Source organism: Camarhynchus parvulus, chromosome 2 (assembly GCF_901933205.1).
Source record: "Camarhynchus parvulus chromosome 2, STF_HiC, whole genome shotgun sequence".
In the NCBI taxonomy this organism is placed as follows: domain Eukaryota; kingdom Metazoa; phylum Chordata; class Aves; order Passeriformes; family Thraupidae; genus Camarhynchus; species Camarhynchus parvulus.
Window position 1 is genome coordinate 124,650,622 of NC_044572.1, and position 19,082 is coordinate 124,669,703.

Here is a 19,082-nt window from a genome sequence, read left to right on the forward strand (position 1 = left end):
ATTAATATCAGATAGCGCTTTTTTTGAACACCTCCAGGGATGGTGACTCCGTAAGCAGCCATTTCCAATGTTTAACAACCATTTCCATAAAGAAATTACTTCTAACATCCAACCTGAACCTCCCCAGGTGCAGCTTGAGGCTATGTCCTCTTGCCCTATCACTAGTTATCTGGGAGAAGTGGACACCTCCCACCTATCTACAACCTCCTTTCAGTTTGCTGTACAGAGTGATAGAGGTCTTCCTTGAGCCTTTTCTCCAGGCCAAACAACCCCAACTCCCTCAAGCACTTCTCATATGAATTATCTCCTAGACTTTTCACCAGCCTCATTGCCTTCATAGCCCTCCTCTGGAGACTCTCCAGCACCTCAGTCTTTCTTCAACTGAGATGCTTAGACCTGGACACAGCACTCAAGGTGTCTCACCAGTGCTGAGTACAGGGGGACAATACTGCCCTGGTCATGCTGGCCACACTGTTGCTGACACAGGCTAGGATGCCACTGGCCATCTTGGCCACCTAGGCACACTCTGGCTCATGTCCAGTCATCTGTTGCCCAGTACCCCCTTGTCCTTTACCACTGGGGTTTGTTCCTTGAATCCTCATTGTTGTCTTGTTCCTTCTGGTGCCATCTTCTTCCCAGCCTAGTTCTTCCAGAGAAACCACATGGAAGACCCTGTGCAGCAGACCTGAGCTCAACAGCAGTGCCAGGCATGAGCATATTTCCTTGTCAAACTCAGAAGTGCAAATGTTTTCTGCTTTGCTTAGTAGACTGGAAACAAGTACCATTAGGTCCTTGCAGTGTCACTTCTGGGTCTGACCTTTCAGGCCTGGCCAGCCTGCAGTTTGCAGATTAAGGGAGCATCCCTGACACAACAGTTTGGCTGCACGGAATGTGTTGCCAACAGGCTTCACAGTGGGTTGCTGCCAGCACTTAGCATTCCCCATTGGAGCAGTTCAGACCATTTCACTCTGGATTCTGAGCTGCCTTGCTACTCCAAGATGGACCAGCCACTGTCCCTGGGAAATCAGTAACCGTCTAATTGTACAGTTGTCAGACTCTTAACAAATTGTTTCAGATCAGTGGGATTAGAGAATGACCCGTTATTTCTCTAAGAACATTTTAAAGCCTCATTCTATAAATACACAAAATAATTTCATCAAATACCATATAGCATATAAGAGTCTAGCACAGGTTAGTTTTACGCTTTTTTCTTTAAGTCCTTCTGTTCATTCCATTTGAGATGAGAGGTTTCAGCCTATACTGTGAGATAATGTAATTTCTCAATATGAGCACAATTCAACAAGTGCATTACTGCATATAGCAACTTACTGCCTTTAGCTGGCACATTATACTATAATGCACATTATAGTATAACACACATTATAGTATCTATGCCCAAACTCGAAGATAAAAATCTTTGGTTTCAGCCTCAGTGAATATGCTTCAGGTTTGAAATAAGGCTAATTTGAAGCAAACGCCTATTCATCAACTATCACTGAAGTAGGCAGTACCTTTTCTTCACATTTCATCATAAGATTGATTGCCCAATACAAATTACCTGAGCCACCATGATAACAGACATGGCCAATGTCATCAATGAACAGGACTGATGCAGCAAGATGCAGCCAGAAGACCCTTTTGACAGAAAGGGAACATGTTCTTCTTCATAGCAGAATATCCCTTTTCCCAGGCTCGATAAGAACCCGCCTTGTTGTGCGTATCCGTGCTCTCGATACACACACCAAAGTCAATGCACATCCTCCTGCAGCAGAACTGGAGGAGTAACACAGCTCAGTGCTCAGTCCCTCATGGGGATGGTCCATTTCTTCCCATAAGAGTTGTAAGAGTGAAAGCTCTGTTTCCTACTCTGCTCCTTTATAAATGGCTTTATTCTCCCATGCTAGCATAGAGTCGCCATTTTCTCCTCTTGATCTTTTCCACATTATATCCTCACACAAACAGGGCAGGTGTATTTATTTGGGCCACCTTCTGAGCCTAAAACACATGTTCTGATAATGCCAAAATAATGAGATAATTTATGAGGGCTGCACCACTCTTTCCTTTGAAGCCAAAACATCTCCAAAGCAGTTACTCCTTCTTGGGTTAGACAATGGGAGCACATTAATAAACAAAAATGAAGAGTAAAGCAATGCAATAAAGATTTGGAAACTTCAGCTAATAATTTATAGGTGATGCCTTCATGTCCTTGGACGTGATCATAAAATGAAATATTTTCATGTATTATCCATAGCTGGAAAAATTACAAAAAATTGCCATCTGAAACTGAACTGAAAGCTTTTGAAGCAACAAAATGTGACACCTCTTGCAATGAGTTTTTGACTGGAACATAACCTTGCATTCCTGGCTGCCCTAGATTTATATTACCATTCACTCTTGCTGAGAAATACATACTGTAGGGGATCTATTTATTATTGTCAATACTATTACAAAAGAGTCCAAAAAAAACCACTGCAAGACTGTGACATGTCTATCATATTTGAATTATTCTTTCACTATAGGCTGTTTTTAAGTAAAAATTACTTGGATTTATGAAGATGTTTTTGAGATGTTTTTCCTGAAATTACTGTTACTGAGCAACACACCTTTCATGGATTTTTGCCAATAAGGCTTAGAATCCTGTGGTTTCTAGGATTCTGCATTTTTAACTAACAATGCTAATTTTAAAAGGTAAATCTCTGAAAATATTGACAAAAATGAGAGAGTGGAATTTCTACTAAACAGAAAAGGAAAAAAGAACATGTTTTGCTTGGGGGGGGGGGAATGTTACCAAAAATATAGTTTATTTCATGTTTTGCATTTTGCTCTTTCCACAGTGAAATCAGATGAGTTGCAAACAATCAAGAAAGAATTAACTCAAATCAAAACAAAAATTGACTCCTTGTTAGGGAGACTGGAAAAGATTGAAAAGCAGCAAAAAGCTGAAGCAGGTAGGTAAAAGCCATTTTTAGTGAAATTAACTAAATTAGAACCTTGTTACTAGTCAAGCAAGTCAGACCAAAGAGAATGGAAGTTTTCTGAAATGTTGGTAATTAATGGAGGCCTGAAGCAAGGTAAATCAACTCTCAGGTAAAACTACTGGCAGAACAGATTAATATTCCTCACAGAACATGCATCATCATTTAAGAATAATTTTTAATGGTGTAGTAGGAAAAAAATATTCTTTCCAGTTGCTCTGGAAACAAAACCACTAAAATACTGACTGAACAGACTTAAGCTAGACATTTTTGACCATGGGAATGCTTGTGCTAGGCACATTAAGTATTAATAGATGGTGTATATCAAGAATTATTGCCTGGGCAATAAGCAGTAGGTAATAGTCACAAGCTGAAGCAAGAAAAAAAGCCTGTTTGATATAAGGAAAAGAGATGCACCTAAGCAGTATAGTGAGTTGACCAGAGAGACCATACTAGTTCCATCTTGGAAACATTCAAAACTCATTGGGCTCATGGACCTATGGAACTGTGCTAAAACTTGAGTTTGTCCCTGATTTAAAGAGGGATTGGACTTGGAGAGCCCAGAGATACTTTCCAACCTCAGTTAATGAGTGAAGTTTGGGCCTCTTCGTAAAACTGGTTACAGCTCCAGTTTAGCTTTTCTCTGGCTTAAAAAGTTTTGGTTTTAGTCAAACCTTGGGAATTAAAAAATCCAATACTAAATGAAGTCAGTGCATAATTCATTTTGTTAGATGAATGATCTCACCGGGCAGCACTTTAAAGTCATTCTGAGGGATAAGGTTGCATTTTCGCCACAGCATATATAAAAAACAAACCCAGTTCTTTTGCCTGTCTATGGTATTTTCTTTGCTATTTCCTTATAGATCACATATATATTTTTACAGGGGCTTTATATTAGTGAGCTGATTTTGTGAGAGTCAGCATGGACACCTTGTCTCATGAAAAACTCAATTTTTTTTTCACCCCTCCATTCTGTGATAAAACCTTTTTCTGAATTTTGTGTGAAATGTGTGAAAGAAATTCTGCCTCAGAACCCACAACTGCCTGACTGTCTGGACAGTAGTCAGTTACATGAAGCCAAAAGCCCATCAGAACACATAAAGAGAATTCCATCAAGACTGTCTAAAACATTACTAGGAATTAGCGGTTGAGGGTTATAAACCTGACACAGTCAAAATAGGAATTTAGATAGGGATGTCTCCTGTTCCCAAGTAACTTTAAAAAAAATTGTTTGAAAAATAACCTACCTTTTCTTTACAATCATTTTCTTAGTTGACAGATAAGGACCAGTCCCCCAGATGTTACTGTTTATCTCACAAAGTTGAGGGCTTTCTTCAAGTCTAAGGTAAACCATTAGTAGAGAGTGTGATTATCTCTTTCAGATCTGTGCAAATATGTATTCATTAGGTTCTATTTTGTACTTTATGCAAGTTGGATAAAAGTTGCTATAATTGGTGAAGACATAATTGCAAGGCACTTCATGGAATCACTTGTGCATTGAAATATTCCTGATTGTGCTACCGTGGGGAGTTTTTATAAAAAATCCATTACTATGCAAAACAATCTGCAGATCATTGTACTTCGATATTCAATTTTCACTTTTGCTAAAGGACTATAGTGGTCTCATTTAAATTGAAATCAGGTCAAAAAGAAAAATGTTGATTCGTATTGAATCACAGTCTTATGGTTTCTGAAGACTTGCAATGAATATCCTGAGATATTAAAAGATATTTTCAAAATATTGATGTTTTAAGACATCAGGTGCAGAACCCATCCCTCATATTCTTTGCCTCTCATTGGAGGGTGTGAAGAGAAAAACACCTCAAAGATACCAGTAAGAATGGAACCCCATTTAAGTTTCCTGAGCTGATGAAAAGGGTTATGCAGTCTAGATTATTAGTCTGCAGATCCAAAAAGATTTGTGTAAGCTACATGAGTAGCTGAACTATTTCATTTAGAGTGTCAGATGGGAGATGATGAGATGATTTTGTTCCTTCTCTATGGTTTGGCAATGTTATTTTTTATTTTCCTCTGCCAGAAGGTGTGGCCTCCCTAAGACTGGGATCAGAGAGAGGATCTGTTTCTCATTTGCACAAAGCAAAAAATCAAGCCATCATCTTGCTCTTTTGGTTTTCTAAGTTTGACTCGCTCTCCTGAAGAATATTTAATTTTTAATCCTAAAAGTTGTTACATCTGGAGGAATGTGACGTTACAGGCTGGACAAGCTCAGTGCATATATTGGTTACTGCTCTACAGCTGCATGAAAACTCTCCTTGCAGTAAAAACTGATGTTCTGGCTTTTTCTATTATCAACCCCTAACCTTTCCAATAGGTGTAGTATAGAAAATATGATTTCCTGTACATAGGAAAACTGTAGAAATAGCTCCTTAGTTCGCAAAAATCAAAATCAAGGAGCTGGGAATAAGCTGTTCTGACATGCAAAAAAAAAATTAGGGGCTATTCTTCCTGTGATATTAGAGGTTAGGCTTTAATTAGGCTCAAAGTTAGGTACTTGCATTTAGCTTCTCAGAAGAGCCCAGAAGAGATGAGTACTGAGACAATATTTTAGCCTTCTCTGAAGAACCCAGTCTACGTTCTCATTAAGACAATAAAGTGACCTAATTTTTAGCAGGTGCATCTTAGATGGTTTCCCATTTAAATGTATTTCCTCCCAATTCAATAACCTTGGTTTTAAAAGGCTTAACCAAAACTGATTCAGTTGTTATTGCCAGAACTGAGCGATCTCAGAAGTGGCTTAAGACAGGAAGTGGTAGGGCCAGATATAGAAGGCACAGGTGATTCAATCCATACTTCCTTATGCATAAAGGAAGTAAAACAATCACTTTTAACTAGCATGGCATTGTATGAAGCACCTTACTAATAGAAGATAAAGCTCCATGGGGTGAATCTTCTGCTAATACATATGACTATAGTACTGTCAGAGCAGCTGTCTAGGATGACTTTGTATTCTTTAAATCTAAGAACCTTTCTGAAGACATTAGGTGACTGAGGGGGGAAAGCTTAATTCTTCTGTTTCTTCAGTAAGAGAAGTTGAAAATGAGGGACTAAAGACAAATGAAGGCTAAAGAGATGAATGTAAATGGCAAAATAAATGTGCAAAGTCAAAAGGTAAAACAAATGTCTTGCTTTAAGACTATGGAACAGAAAAATGCCATCAGATTTGAATAGTATGTGTAGCTGGTAATAACTTATGATAAAAAAATAATAGAGCTTCAAAAATATAGAGCTTCAAGGCAACACTTAATTCATTGGTTGTCCAACAACATAGGTAATGAACTACTAGTGTTACAGAGCAGTGAGTCTTACAAAGCAAGAAATATTTTGTTCTAGAAATTCTGTCATTGATCACCCTCAGACTGAAAAGACATTACTTTTCTAGCTGCATGCAACCAGTTCTCTGGCCTGATTCACTCTGAGTACATAAAGTGTTTCATATAAGTTCCTGACATGCATAGAAATAAGACTCTGATCCCTCCAAACATTCTTCTAGCCAATCTCTGTCATTCTTCCATCAATCTTTCTCTGGATTTCTGCTGTTTGGATGAAGTACTTCAGCATATCCAGGAGTTTACCAATACCTAGTCACAACAACACAGCTACCCTCATGAATTCAACCAGAATAGATTCTTCAGGCCTCCATGGAAATGGCCTTTCTTTTTACCACTTTGCAGAAAATATAGGAAGCCAATATTTGGTTGATTGGAAGGGGACATTCTCCAGTTATTTCAGCCCATTATACCAGTGATGAGTAACAGATTTTACTCCATAAAAATATGCTTATCTGTCTAAAAGTATTTGTTGATTACCTGTATGACTGTTAAGATATACTCACAGAAAATTAATACAAATTCTTATTCATTTATTGGCAATTAACAGCCTTCTGCTTCTCAGAGCATAGATAGTCATGTACTTCTCATTGGCTGCTCATGAATAAACATCTGGTGACTGTGGCAATTGAATTCCTAGGCAAAGTCAAGTACAGAAAATCAAAAAGCTGGATCTCCTGGCAAATCAAGCCTTCATCCATTGCATGGCATAGATGGGGGAGATGATCATATTCATATTGTGATTTATTTATGCACTAATTTTTGAAAGAAAAGTTTTCAATCATATTTGCCTGGTAGACATTATCGCAGAGAATTTTACAATCTAGCACATCTGGAGATGGAAGCTTAGGTTTCTTCTGTAGAGCACTTTTGCCACCAATAGGAAAGGTTACTGAATCTCCATAGAGTATGTTTTCCTTACAGAAGCCCAAAAGAAACAAATGGAAGATAATGCTGATTTGATTCAAGAGGAATGCATATCAGAGAATGCAGATAACTCTACGGAAGAGCCAATTGAAGGAGGGCCAGATGCAGATGGGGATGGAGAAGATATGACTGATGGGATAGAGGAGGATTTTGATGAGGATGGCAGCAATGAGCTGGTAAGGAATAATCATGACCTGTCTGTCTATATGGTTCCTACAAGTAACCACAGAGAACCAACAGTCTGCATTAGAATAAGCTCAGAGCAGCACTGTGATTTTCTGTAATTAGTGCCCAGACCTGTACTCCTCATACACTATAATATCAATTAAGCAGAGGAACCTCTGAGGAGAAATAAAAAAAATATATTTTACTACATTTGGTAATTTTAGAAAGGAAATAAAATGCAGTTTAAATTGGCTTAAATTTATTATTTTACACATGTAAAAGTGTAGAGTGCTACTTTTTCTTTTTTTCTTTTTTTTAACTACTGCTTTTCAAAATTAAATAAGATTCTAAAATGGTGAACTTTTTCATTATTGAACACGTGCTTTCCATAATCTTGAGTCTCCATGTGGATACTCTGCAGGCTGTATTGGCAGATATAGGTTTTTCTGATGAAAGGCTTTTTCCTTTAGGTTTTCCGCTGCACCCTTCATGAAATAAAAGCATTTCATTTAGCACCATTATAATGCTAAACTCCTAAGTTCTTCTAGAGCGACATTAAGAAATATTTGGAAAGTGACACTTATACCTTTCTCTGCATTCCTAATAAGAATGGAACAGTCACAGTGGTTTAGCCTCCATAATACTCCCCCTTCCATCCTCATTTTCTTATTCTGCTTTGAGCTGAAAGAACTTTTGTGCAACTTTTGTTGCTCATTGTCATTGCTCGCATTTAAAAAATATTTAACCATGTGTGTACAGTAAAAATCTTTTAGTGAAGCAGCAGAAGTCAGTTAGCAAGCAGAATCAATAGCAAGTCTGGAGTAATGGGGCATATGTATAAACAGTGGTTTGTGCTACTTACTGCAAAAGCAATTTAAACCTACTTGTAATTTTTTCATGTTTGTGTCCCGTTAGCCAGCCCAAGATTTGAATTTCTATATCCTGCATTATTCCCGGAAGAAGCTACTAAAGCCTGAATTGCCTCATTTTTTCAAATGCAATGGAGAACAGACGACATTATCCCTTTTTATTAAAGAGACAGGTTCTCCTCTTCTGATATAAGGGATGTCTGTAAGAAACTACCACTCTGAATTTGTAGGGAGTTGAAATTTTGTAATTAAGAAATACTTGTAAATATAATCTCCCACCATGGCAAATACCTGACCAACTGAAGTGATTTTAGCAGTAGGGGTTTATTACTAAAATAAACCAGACCAGAGTTTAACAAGAATGGTGGGTTTTGTGCTAATTAGGCACCATACTCCCCATTACAGACAACTAAGTGGAGATGTTAACATACAGTGCATTAGGCTCTGATTGCTTAGTGCTGTCATTTCACACTGTGGATTTGACATACTTAGCATATATCCACACTATATGACACAAAAAGTAGAAGAATTTTTTCATCTATCAAAGGCCTCTGCGGGAAAGGTTCTATAAAGCAAGCAGCACAGAAAGAATTCATTAGCAGTGAAAGTCTGGAACTGGCACAGGCACATTTGCACACCACTGCTTCCAAGTTAAACGGCCTTCCCAAGATTCCTGTTATGGAATCAGTTGAAGTGCAGTGCAGTGCAGACACAGCTCCAAAGACAGCTCAGAGGCCTGACACACGCATCTAAGGCAGGGTGGGGGGCCAACTCCAGTTTCTCTGCCTGTCATCACTAAGTGCACGAGTGCTGGGAGGAGGTAGCTCACTGCATGTGGAGAGTGGTGTCCTCTGCATTGCATCCTGGCACGAGTGGCATCCCCCCCATCCCAATATGATGGTATCAAGGAAAGGCCGAGGAAGAGGACTACTGTGCATTCTCTCAGTCAGGTGCAGCCTGGTGCAATGCCAGGTCAGTGAAGCCAGTCAGCCTCATGCCTTCCACCTTCCCAAAGGCTGAGACCCTCTAGATGAGGTCTGGCAGTACTGTAGACTTTAAAGCTTACAACTAAGATTGTCACTGATGTAAAATCCCTGTCCCTTTCTTCTTCCCTTGCCATTTCCATCAAGTTTGGAAGAGGCTACTTCACCTTAGTTTTCCTGCCTGCTGCGATGTGATAACACTTTCCTCCTTTTGCAAAGCCTAGGGAGATTAGTGAATGCAAAGTTGCAATGGATAGGATAAAGGATTGCTCAGCAAAGGATTGCTTTAAAGAAATCTCAGGGCATGGGTGTTTTCCACGGAAAGGCAATTATAAATTGCCTTTCTGTGGAAAACACCCACGCCCTGAGATTTTTATGAATTATGTATATTTCCTCTACAGTTTTTACCCAAAGAGTCAGCAGTATCAGCCTGTAGTTATGATATGAAAATGGTAGTTTTTGATGCATATTGTAATTTAGACTGTTTTATACTGACATATATTTATGTAGATATACTGGCCAATTCCTAGAAGATTTAGTTCCTATTCCAATCATTGATATCTCTGTAAAGGGAAAGACAGTAACAATACTACCAAATATACAGTGAATACCCCCGTAGAAATACTTGGCAATTCAGTCTGCTTCTACCTATCCTGTGTCCTCTTATCTGAAATTGCCCTCTGTCTTTTGAAAAGTAAAGTAGATATATAAGCTTGTTGTAAAGCAAGTTCTAAGAGATGTTGTTATTCTCTTTTAGGAAAGAAAGCTGACTAAGAGCAAATATGTAATTTTGGAATGGAGACAGTTACAAATCTTTTGAGAAAAAAAGAAAGGTTAAGAATTAAACACATTAAATGTGACAACAGTAAGAAAAAACTTTCCACATAAGAAAAACGTTACTATTTTGTGTAAAATAGTAACATTGGACTTGTAATTTTAAAAAAAATTCCTCCAAAAGGCTTTTTTTAAATGAACTCTATAATGTTTTCCAAATATAGAGCTAAAGGAATTTAAGACAATGATTAAGAAAATATTTTCTCTCACCATTAAGACCAGAGGAAATAGAAAAATATTTAAATGGGCAAATCTAATGCCCTGAAGTAATTTCAGCAAGAAAATTTAATTGTGAGTCACTAGTATGAAAAAATATTAATAGAGGGAAACAGGGAAATTACTTAAACTTAGATATTAACCTTTAGTGAGTTCTTCAGATTTATCTGTAAATCTTCTGCCTGGTCATTTCCCAAAACCTGTTGCTGGTTTGCAGAACAGAAATCTGTTCTCCTAATGCTGTCAACAAAGGAAGGTATTCAAAAAGGTCACATCCACTGCCAGAGTCTAGGGGCTGCCACAATGGAGCCTCTGAATCCATATATGTGTCTCCATCTTTGCTGCAGAGGACTCAAAAATACATTTCTTTCTTTATTTCTAACTCTAACTTGCAAAGGAAGTGACTACGCAGGATGTATGCTGTGGGTTTAGGCGGTAGGATCAGTTCTCTAAATTCACACCGTCTATTTGAAGGAACAGGTTACTGCACATTAACTGAGTGATGGCAGCTGTCCTCATGCCTGCTTTCAGCCTAGATCAACTGTAAAGAAAGACGCAGTCTGAGTTAAGTCAGGCATGGATTTAAGAACCCTTCGGTTGTCCTCCTGGCTGCACACACAAAACAACACCACACTCAACAGCTGCACACCTTCTTCCTCCACCATATAGAAGAGGATGTTGTTCAATCTTGCATTGTAATTTTCAATGACTAAAGACATGCCCACAAACAGTCATTATGGCTCAGCTAAAGTGTAAAAAATTTTAATGCAGCAGTAACTTGATTGCCCATCTGAACTCCAATTCAAGACAGGATGCATTTAAGGCACCTGCTGCAGTCATCAAATATCACCTCTTGAGAAATCCTCTTTTGTACTGTTTCCCCAAAAGTGTCTCTCAGCAAATGTCTCCAGCATTTCAGAGACTCTGGCTTGAAGGATCTCCTTAGAAAAATTCCCAAAGAATTTTGCTGCATTTCTATACTGAAGAGTTCTTTAAAAGGTGATCTCAGAAACATGATCCATCTATGCATGAATATGTTAAAGAGTTGGCATCGACTTGCTCAGTGAAGTGCACCATAAGCATTCATCCACATGCTCTCACACAGCCTCTCACTCCTGCCTGTACAAGGGCATGCATACTTTGTAGTTTTATATATATATATATATAAAATAGTCACTGGTTTATTATGTAGCTCCCGAGCTTACTTTACAATTCATGTCACTTAACTGACCATCAGAGGTAGTGAGAGGGATTGAAAATTTCAGATCTATTTCCTTTGCTCCTTTTAGATAAAAAAACAATTAGTTGGTTATCCTGGGTTTTACTGGACCCATAATTCAGACTTTCATTCCATTCCTAGGAATGGAAGGAACAGTTTCTAGTAGCAGTGAACTTAAAATTCCTGTGTTCCTTCCTAGTGCATTCCTTTTAATTTAAACTGTCCCTCAACAATGTTGTGATGAAGACAACATACCCATCCCATTTTATGGAAAATGGGCTCTCATGAAGAAAGGTCTTTATGCTTACTTAATTAAGTTCACACAAAAATCACAAACAGGTCACAAATTACTCAAACACAAATCTCCAGTGATATCAAGCAGGTCTTGTGTGTCTGCCATGGCTTTAAATTGTAAGTAGTGGGAAGGAAAACAAATAACCTTTTCTGTGGCTGTACAGGGGGCAACAGAAAAGCGACCTCTGCAACCCAGTTCAACATGTTACAATATTTGAGCAGCAGCTTGTCCTCAGTCCCTCAATAACAAGTCCCTTCTTAATAGAACTAGCATTAATATTGTGCGGCCTGGCTGAAAGATTGAAGGAAGAACATTTCTGAATTAGCACGCTTGGTGGTTCCCTAATTCTGCTGATTTAGCACACGGACAACCCAGTGCAGACCCAGAATATTTCATATATCTTCTCTGAACTTATTTCAAAGGGTGTTGATTGATCATTGAGGAAGCACTGATCGAGTCATTGCAGCCCCCTTATAAATAAAACAGGTGGCTACAAGTTACTCCACTGAAAGCCTGAAGTATTATAGATTTGGAAAAAAAAACCCACAAAACACTATTAGCCAGTGGTTAATAAAATACCAACAAAATAATTAACTGTAATGAATCATACACAAGCACTCATATATGTATTACATTGCCTGACAATAATGGTTCCTATCAAACTGTCAGCCTTTCATAGTAAATAACTATAATAGTAATAGCATGGTAGTGGTCCAGTAGTTGAGCATTCAGTACAGCAAACTGTTTTCTGGTAGAGTATGTGATGCAAATACAGTCGATTTATGGTGTCATAACTCAGATCAGACACTGGTTAGTGCTTGGTTTGAATTTGAAGGATATATTCACAATCACAGCATTGTTTTTATGCTGGTGTAGCTGTGCTAAAAGTAATGAAGCCAGACAAGCATTATTAGATGGGAGTTCCACAATAATGAGTCAACTTTAATGAGATGTCTTAAGAGGCATTTTTATTAAATTATTTCAGAACCAAAGATACAGAGATTATAAAAGGACCGGTTCTGGTTACAATGCAGATTTACAGCAGTTATTTCAACAACAATTATAGTTCCCTTTCTATTAAGTATATTTCAGTTGTATTTACCTCTCAAGGGTATTTGATTTCTTACTCTTGTCCTTTTCTCCACCTCCACACTGCATGTTTTCAGTCTATCAAATTTGTTTCTAACATCTGATAAAGAATAATGTTTCAAATATTAATACCAGAAACTGCCACAGACATAAAACTCAGGATATTCCTCTTGCTGCACTGATTTTCATTATGCAAAAGTAAAATCATTATGATATAATAATAGCTATATTTCTTGTAGAAATTGATGCCATTATCATTTAAATCAATGAAACCAACTAGTGCTGTGGCTAAAGCTCATCAAAAACATTTCCCTCTTGTCACAAATGAGTGATTTAGATTGCTTACAGGTACACTATCAAAGGTATTAGCAAAAGTGGTTTTTATATGATGTTGTAAAAGAGTAACTAGCCAAGGTTCAGTGGCAAGGTTCACTGTAGCTCTGTATAGCACAGTCATTTGAACAATGATTCAAAACCACCAAAGCACAAATCATAGTTAGCATACTAAAAGGTTTTGTATAACACCAGTCACTTCCCAAACATCTGCCATTGGTAAATGGTCTGTCTGCTTCAAGAAGTAACCTTGAGAGGCATCCCAGCTCAAGGGGAAACCACCACCCAGCAGCCAGGCTGCTTAGCTGGGACAGCTCAAAGAAGGCCCATTTAGGCTGTCAGATTTGTGGAATATAGTGGCTGTATTGTAGTCAAAATCATGCAATGGGAAAGGATTGTATGAGACTCCCTGTACCCACAACTTTCTTTGTTACTTGATAAGCGAGACTTTGAAAAGCTACCTGCTGTTCATGTGTTAATTGCATGATGGGTGTTCCAACATCACCCAGTCAATGCTCCCCGGGCCATTCCCTGCCTTTGTGGGTCTTCAGAGAACAGATTGCATCTAGAGGAGCTCTTGGCTGTCTGGGCTATGGCTCAGGCCTTTACCTCCTTCAGAGTCTGAACCAAATTACCACTAGTTTGGTAAAAGAGTTGATCATATGCATCACATACCTCCTATAAGCAGCTAAAGTGAAATTAATAGCAAATCTGTGTGAAACTTTGAAAGTTTCTTTGCTTTAATTATTTTGTATTGAATTCAACAATGAAAATACTCAGCAGAAAGTAAAATAAAAATCCACAGAAAAAGAACTAAAATTTGTCTGATTAATTATATCTAGTTTAAACCCAGTTTCAAGTAGCAAGATTAATCAAATATGTGACTGTGTGATAGTATTGATAGTACTTAATTTATCATTGTAATTAAACCAGATTTTTCATTGTCCATTTAGATGCCTGTTTTTTCAGTCCATAGCATCAGGACAGACAAGACTGACTCTTCTATTATCAGCCAAATTAAGCTGATTAGGCTTGTTGAAAAGATCAGTAGCTATTCTAACAACTTGCAGCTTTCTGAATGCGCTTGTACAGGACTACTTAGAAAATAAAGGACAAACCTTATAATTAATGGCAATGGCTGAAGCAGTGTTGTGCCAGAAATCTTATTCAGCTTACTTTAAAAATCACTAAGATCATGCAAAATTTTGTCTTTTCTGTTGAGCTTACCATTCATTGGAATCTTGCATTCAGCGTTGGGGAAACATGATGTTCTTCATCCCTAAGACAAAAGGAATAGGTAAAATATTGTGTTCACTTGATAAATATCAGAGATGTTTGTACTTGAGCAACTTAAGAAAGTCATTAGGGGCACCATACCCGACAGATACTAATTCCTTGTACCTTCCAAAGCTGCAGTAAATCTAATAACCTGTGACTAAAAAAATGGAGAAAGTAATAAAAGCATGCAATGAAATCAAAAATTGTAAGAAACTTCCTGACATGCCCTTTTGTTATATTTAATATATGCAGTCACACAGTAGAGGTGTTTGCTGTTCACCCAGCATTTTATGAGTCATTGAAAGGACCTTGCCATTGCCCCTCCTCCCCATTTTTCCTGGAAGTCAATTTATCAGAGGAAGATTTCCTAAGTGGTGTTCAGTGTTTTAACTGGTTTATGACTGACTACATAATGTTTCTCATTATTATTTAAATCCTATCCAGTACATATCACATGGGAACCTGCAGAAAATGCAGGCAATGTTATAATGCATTTTGTGTCTCTTTCTACTAGATTTTCCTGTCTGTAATTGCATTTTGGTAAAACAAATAAGCAAATAATTTTATTGAATTCAGATCTATTCCTCTGAATCTGCTCTATATAATTTAGTTCTCAGTTAAAATATCCTCAAAACTTAAAATCATGAAACTTTTAAAATATTGTAATGCAAATAATATACTTAATTTACAGCCATTAGAATGTTAAGGATTTGATGAAAAAGAGCTTAAAAAATAATGGTTTTTCTCTTATATTTATCTCATTTTTAAGGAAAATATGTGGGATCAGGAATTCTGGGTCCTGTTCTCAGCTTTGACACTGACCCCATGTGGTAGGCACTGTGTCTCAGAAGATTGAATGTGCAGGTAGAATCACCACCTCTTTCTGAGGTCAGACCAACAGGTGCCTTTCTTTGACATAAAAGAAGGGAGCATTCCCAACTATTTAAACTTATAAAAATTAATTGCTTTCCAGTAAAGAAAAGTATCTCTGGAACAGGCAATATATTCTTCAATGAATCTGTTTTACTTTTTTCATTGCACCGTGCCATCTGTCTTGACCTGCCTGAAGTCTCAGTCATCATTTAATAAGATAGTCATGGTGCTTGATAATTTTGAGACAGCAAAAATTTAATTTTAATGGTTCAGATTCCATCAAAAACACCTATTTTGCCTCCAGCTTAAAAACAAAACAAAACTACACACCAATCAGTGAATTTAATCAGAGGTAAACAATGCTGTCAGATCAGGCCAAAAATTCTCTTAGACATGTAAACAAAATACTTGCCTAAATGAGATGAACTCTTCTCTGATATAATGTAGTTGATCTTAATATTCAGTATTAGTAGCCTCATTATTTTTATTTAGTCTAAGTAGATCCAAATTAGCTCCACAGATTTTGCTGGCCCAAAATTTATGAGCATAGAGTCACCCTCTGAGTGAAGTGCAGAAACAAGGACAGCCAAACACCTACCTCTTAGAAGCAAACCTAGATTCCTTAACAGGTGAGGATGATGATGACTTCTAAAAAATATCACAGGGTTTTTGCTTTACATTATGGCTGAAAAAGAAACATCAGAAATTAATTAAAGTAACTCAACACTTTAAATAAGAAGACTGATTTTAGTTTCCACCCATGAATATTTTTGCCAGTGTAATTTTAACTAATTCTGGTGGAGCAGCCCTTCTTTTATTTACCTGTACTTGGGCTGATTCCAGTAAAATCTGGGTGACTTGCAGAAGGTGCTGCACTGGGTTTTGCTCACCCATCACTTACAACCAACCATCCCCATCTGTGCTCAGGGGAAATAAGTATCAGAACCTAGTATAGAAACCAAAGCAGTAGTATGAGGTCTGTTGGGAAAGTGGTGGGTGAGAAGGGGAACACTGATGTTTTCTAGGCATTCACTGGGACAGAAATACTCTGGAAAAACTCGAGACAGCCATTGGGTCTGTGCTATGGATTTGAGTCTATCAGCTTATCATCAAATTCTAAGATTTAACTGAAATTGAGAAATTGCCACGCATCATACATTTTTCCTGGTATGTCAGTCTTTGAAAATAAATAGCTTTAGTTCCCCTAAAAGCCACTCTTTTCACAGGCTTTATTGGTAACCTTGAGCATCAAAAATGCTTAATGGAAAACCCTCAAAGGAAACATTTTTCAGTTGAAATCCCTCACTCAAGTAAAGAGGTGCAGACATTGAAAAGCCAAAATATTGTGATTTTTTCCATACTAAAAGGAAAAATTGTATTTTTTTTCATTATAAATTGCAGAGCCACTACAGCTAGTCACTCAATTATTCCAAAAGGTCTCGATTTTTTTAGGAAATATAAATGTGTACTAAGAAGATTTTCTGCATGATTAATATCAAAACATGAAAGGCAGATTGAATTTATCCATACATAGGCATTTACACACCTCAGAAAAGGGAAGTTATTTAGAAGGTGATAGAACTGTAATTGCCATTTCAACAAAAAAAAGGCAATCAGTGAGAATAAGACAAGCTCAGCCTGCCAAAATGAAGATTTGTAAGTTAATCAAATACTGACTTATCCAGCTTGTCACACTGCTATGTGTGTCTGAAGTTTCCAAATTGTTGTTGCTATTGATTTCTAAAATCACACTACAGTTCTGTAATTTTTCAAAAGAAGCAAAGTGTTTTCCAGACAAAATAAATAAAGAATGAAAAGGCTAAATTCTTCTCTACTTCCTCTTTGCAGGGTTATAATAATCCTTTCTCAGCTATTATGAGATTCTGCACCATTTGCAGACCACAATTTGACCCCAAGTTCAATTTCGCTTTCTGTTTTTTTTTTTTAATTAATGTCTCTTGAAATCCTCATAAAACCAAAATTTTATGCACTACTGTGCACTGTGCATTCAAATAGGCATTAGGCAGGAAAATAAAAAAAACTGTTTTAAATAGGACCATCTTTTACTGCCATTTTCATCTGCATCACACTGCCACAGCAAGACTTTCACAGATGACAATTTTAAGCATATAGCTCTACATCCTGTATATTCAATTGACTTTCTTAATTCATTATTCTGTCACCATTTAAATATTCATTTTGCATTGTTTGTCTCATTCCACTCCTGCTTCCTGTGGTTTACTCTGGGCTTTCCCAGTATCTCTGTCTCATGTTATATGCTTCCAACATCTTCTTCCAGCACTTTCTCCTTCCCATTTCTTTTCTATTTTTTTATGCCACTCCACCTGATTGTTCAGTTGACTAAAACTTCTCCAAGTTTTACTGAAGAAAAAGAAAAAAAAAGCCTCCAAGTGCCTGAAAAATCTCCAATTGATTAGCCAGAACACTCCTCATCTCAACACATTGAGATTTATTCCTGTCATTGCCTACAATTATTTTGCCTGGAATGGATGCTCTTTGGTTTTTGATACTTATCTATACTCTAATTTGGAAATAGAGAGAAAGTTTATTAGGTGCTTTCTGCGTAATTACTTTAAGGCAATTCTTCTTGTAAGCTCCTACTCTAATTTATTTTAAAAACATTCTTCTTAAAATGTAGACATATTAAATGGCGTCAGGGTACAAGTTTTCATAGTTCCTTTATGCATTAAACAGTGTGTTCAAAATTGCGCCCTTGACATTAGTAGGACAGGAACTTTTGCCATGACTATTAGTACTAATTGGACCACCTAATCTCACACTAGAGAATTCTTACTCCTCACATTAAGCAGAGATTAATTCAGTAGGAGTTTTAGTCTACAGCTTTTTTACACCACCCTGTAACTTAAAAGCATCTCCTCTGTAGCATTCAGGATGATAAAGGACAGTACTTATCATGAATTATGATAGGACTCAGTTGGACTTGCTTCTCATGGAGCAGGCACCGTCCCAGGAAACAGAAAACACCCAGGGATCTCCAATGAGAGCCACACCCCTGGGGATTTGCTATGAATATCCACTCATATGCAGGGATAAACAAAGGTGTAACTTTTTTTCTCTACTTTATTTGGTACTAGATCCCAATAAAGTGTTGAGTGTCCCTCAAGGCACATAGGTATGGGCTTAGGGAACTCTGTGGACAGCATAAGGGAGTGATGCATTACTGTATTTGGATTGGCTTTGTCAGCCAACAGAGAACAGGAATGGGAGTTTGGTGGGAACAGTTTCACCATGGTGTAGCAATGTGGTAAAGATTCTGGTAAAATTCTGGTAAAGACTTCAGGGCAGTGAGTTCTGCTAAAGCACCACCTCCCCACCATCCAACCTCTTCCACATCTGCTTGGAGATCCTGGCCCACCCCACACTCTGCAGAAGACCCCGTGCCTCCAGCTTCAGATCCACTGTCACCAAAAACTGTGCTACTAGTCCCTAAGTCTTTTCCTACTATTATAAAGGACCTTGCAGAGGAAGATTTAGCTGCAAAAGCAGTCTAGCAGGAGAAAGACACACAGCCTAAATAAAGTGGAAAGATCCACTTCTTTCTTTCATGGCCCCATTCAAACCCTCAAATGACCATGGCAACTCTATTCCCAAAGTCATTCCTTCAGTCTCACACCTCACCATCATCTCAACTGCAGTG

The 19,082-nt window shown here is 37.7% G+C and overlaps 1 protein-coding gene across 6 annotated transcripts in view; it reads left to right on the forward strand.

Annotated features, from left to right (window-relative positions):
- RALYL (RALY RNA binding protein like) overlaps positions 1–19,082 on the forward strand; it is a 368,805-nt gene that overhangs the window by 343,989 nt on the left and 5,734 nt on the right. For 5 of the 6 annotated variants that reach the window (XM_030971294.1, XM_030971296.1, XM_030971291.1 and 2 more), the window contains 2 exons: positions 2,835–2,948; positions 7,247–7,425. In XM_030971294.1, the coding sequence (XP_030827154.1) occupies positions 2,835–2,948; positions 7,247–7,425 (293 nt within the window). The remainder of the gene's footprint in view (positions 1–2,834; positions 2,949–7,246; positions 7,426–19,082) is intronic. The other variant, XM_030971292.1, reaches the window with a different exon arrangement.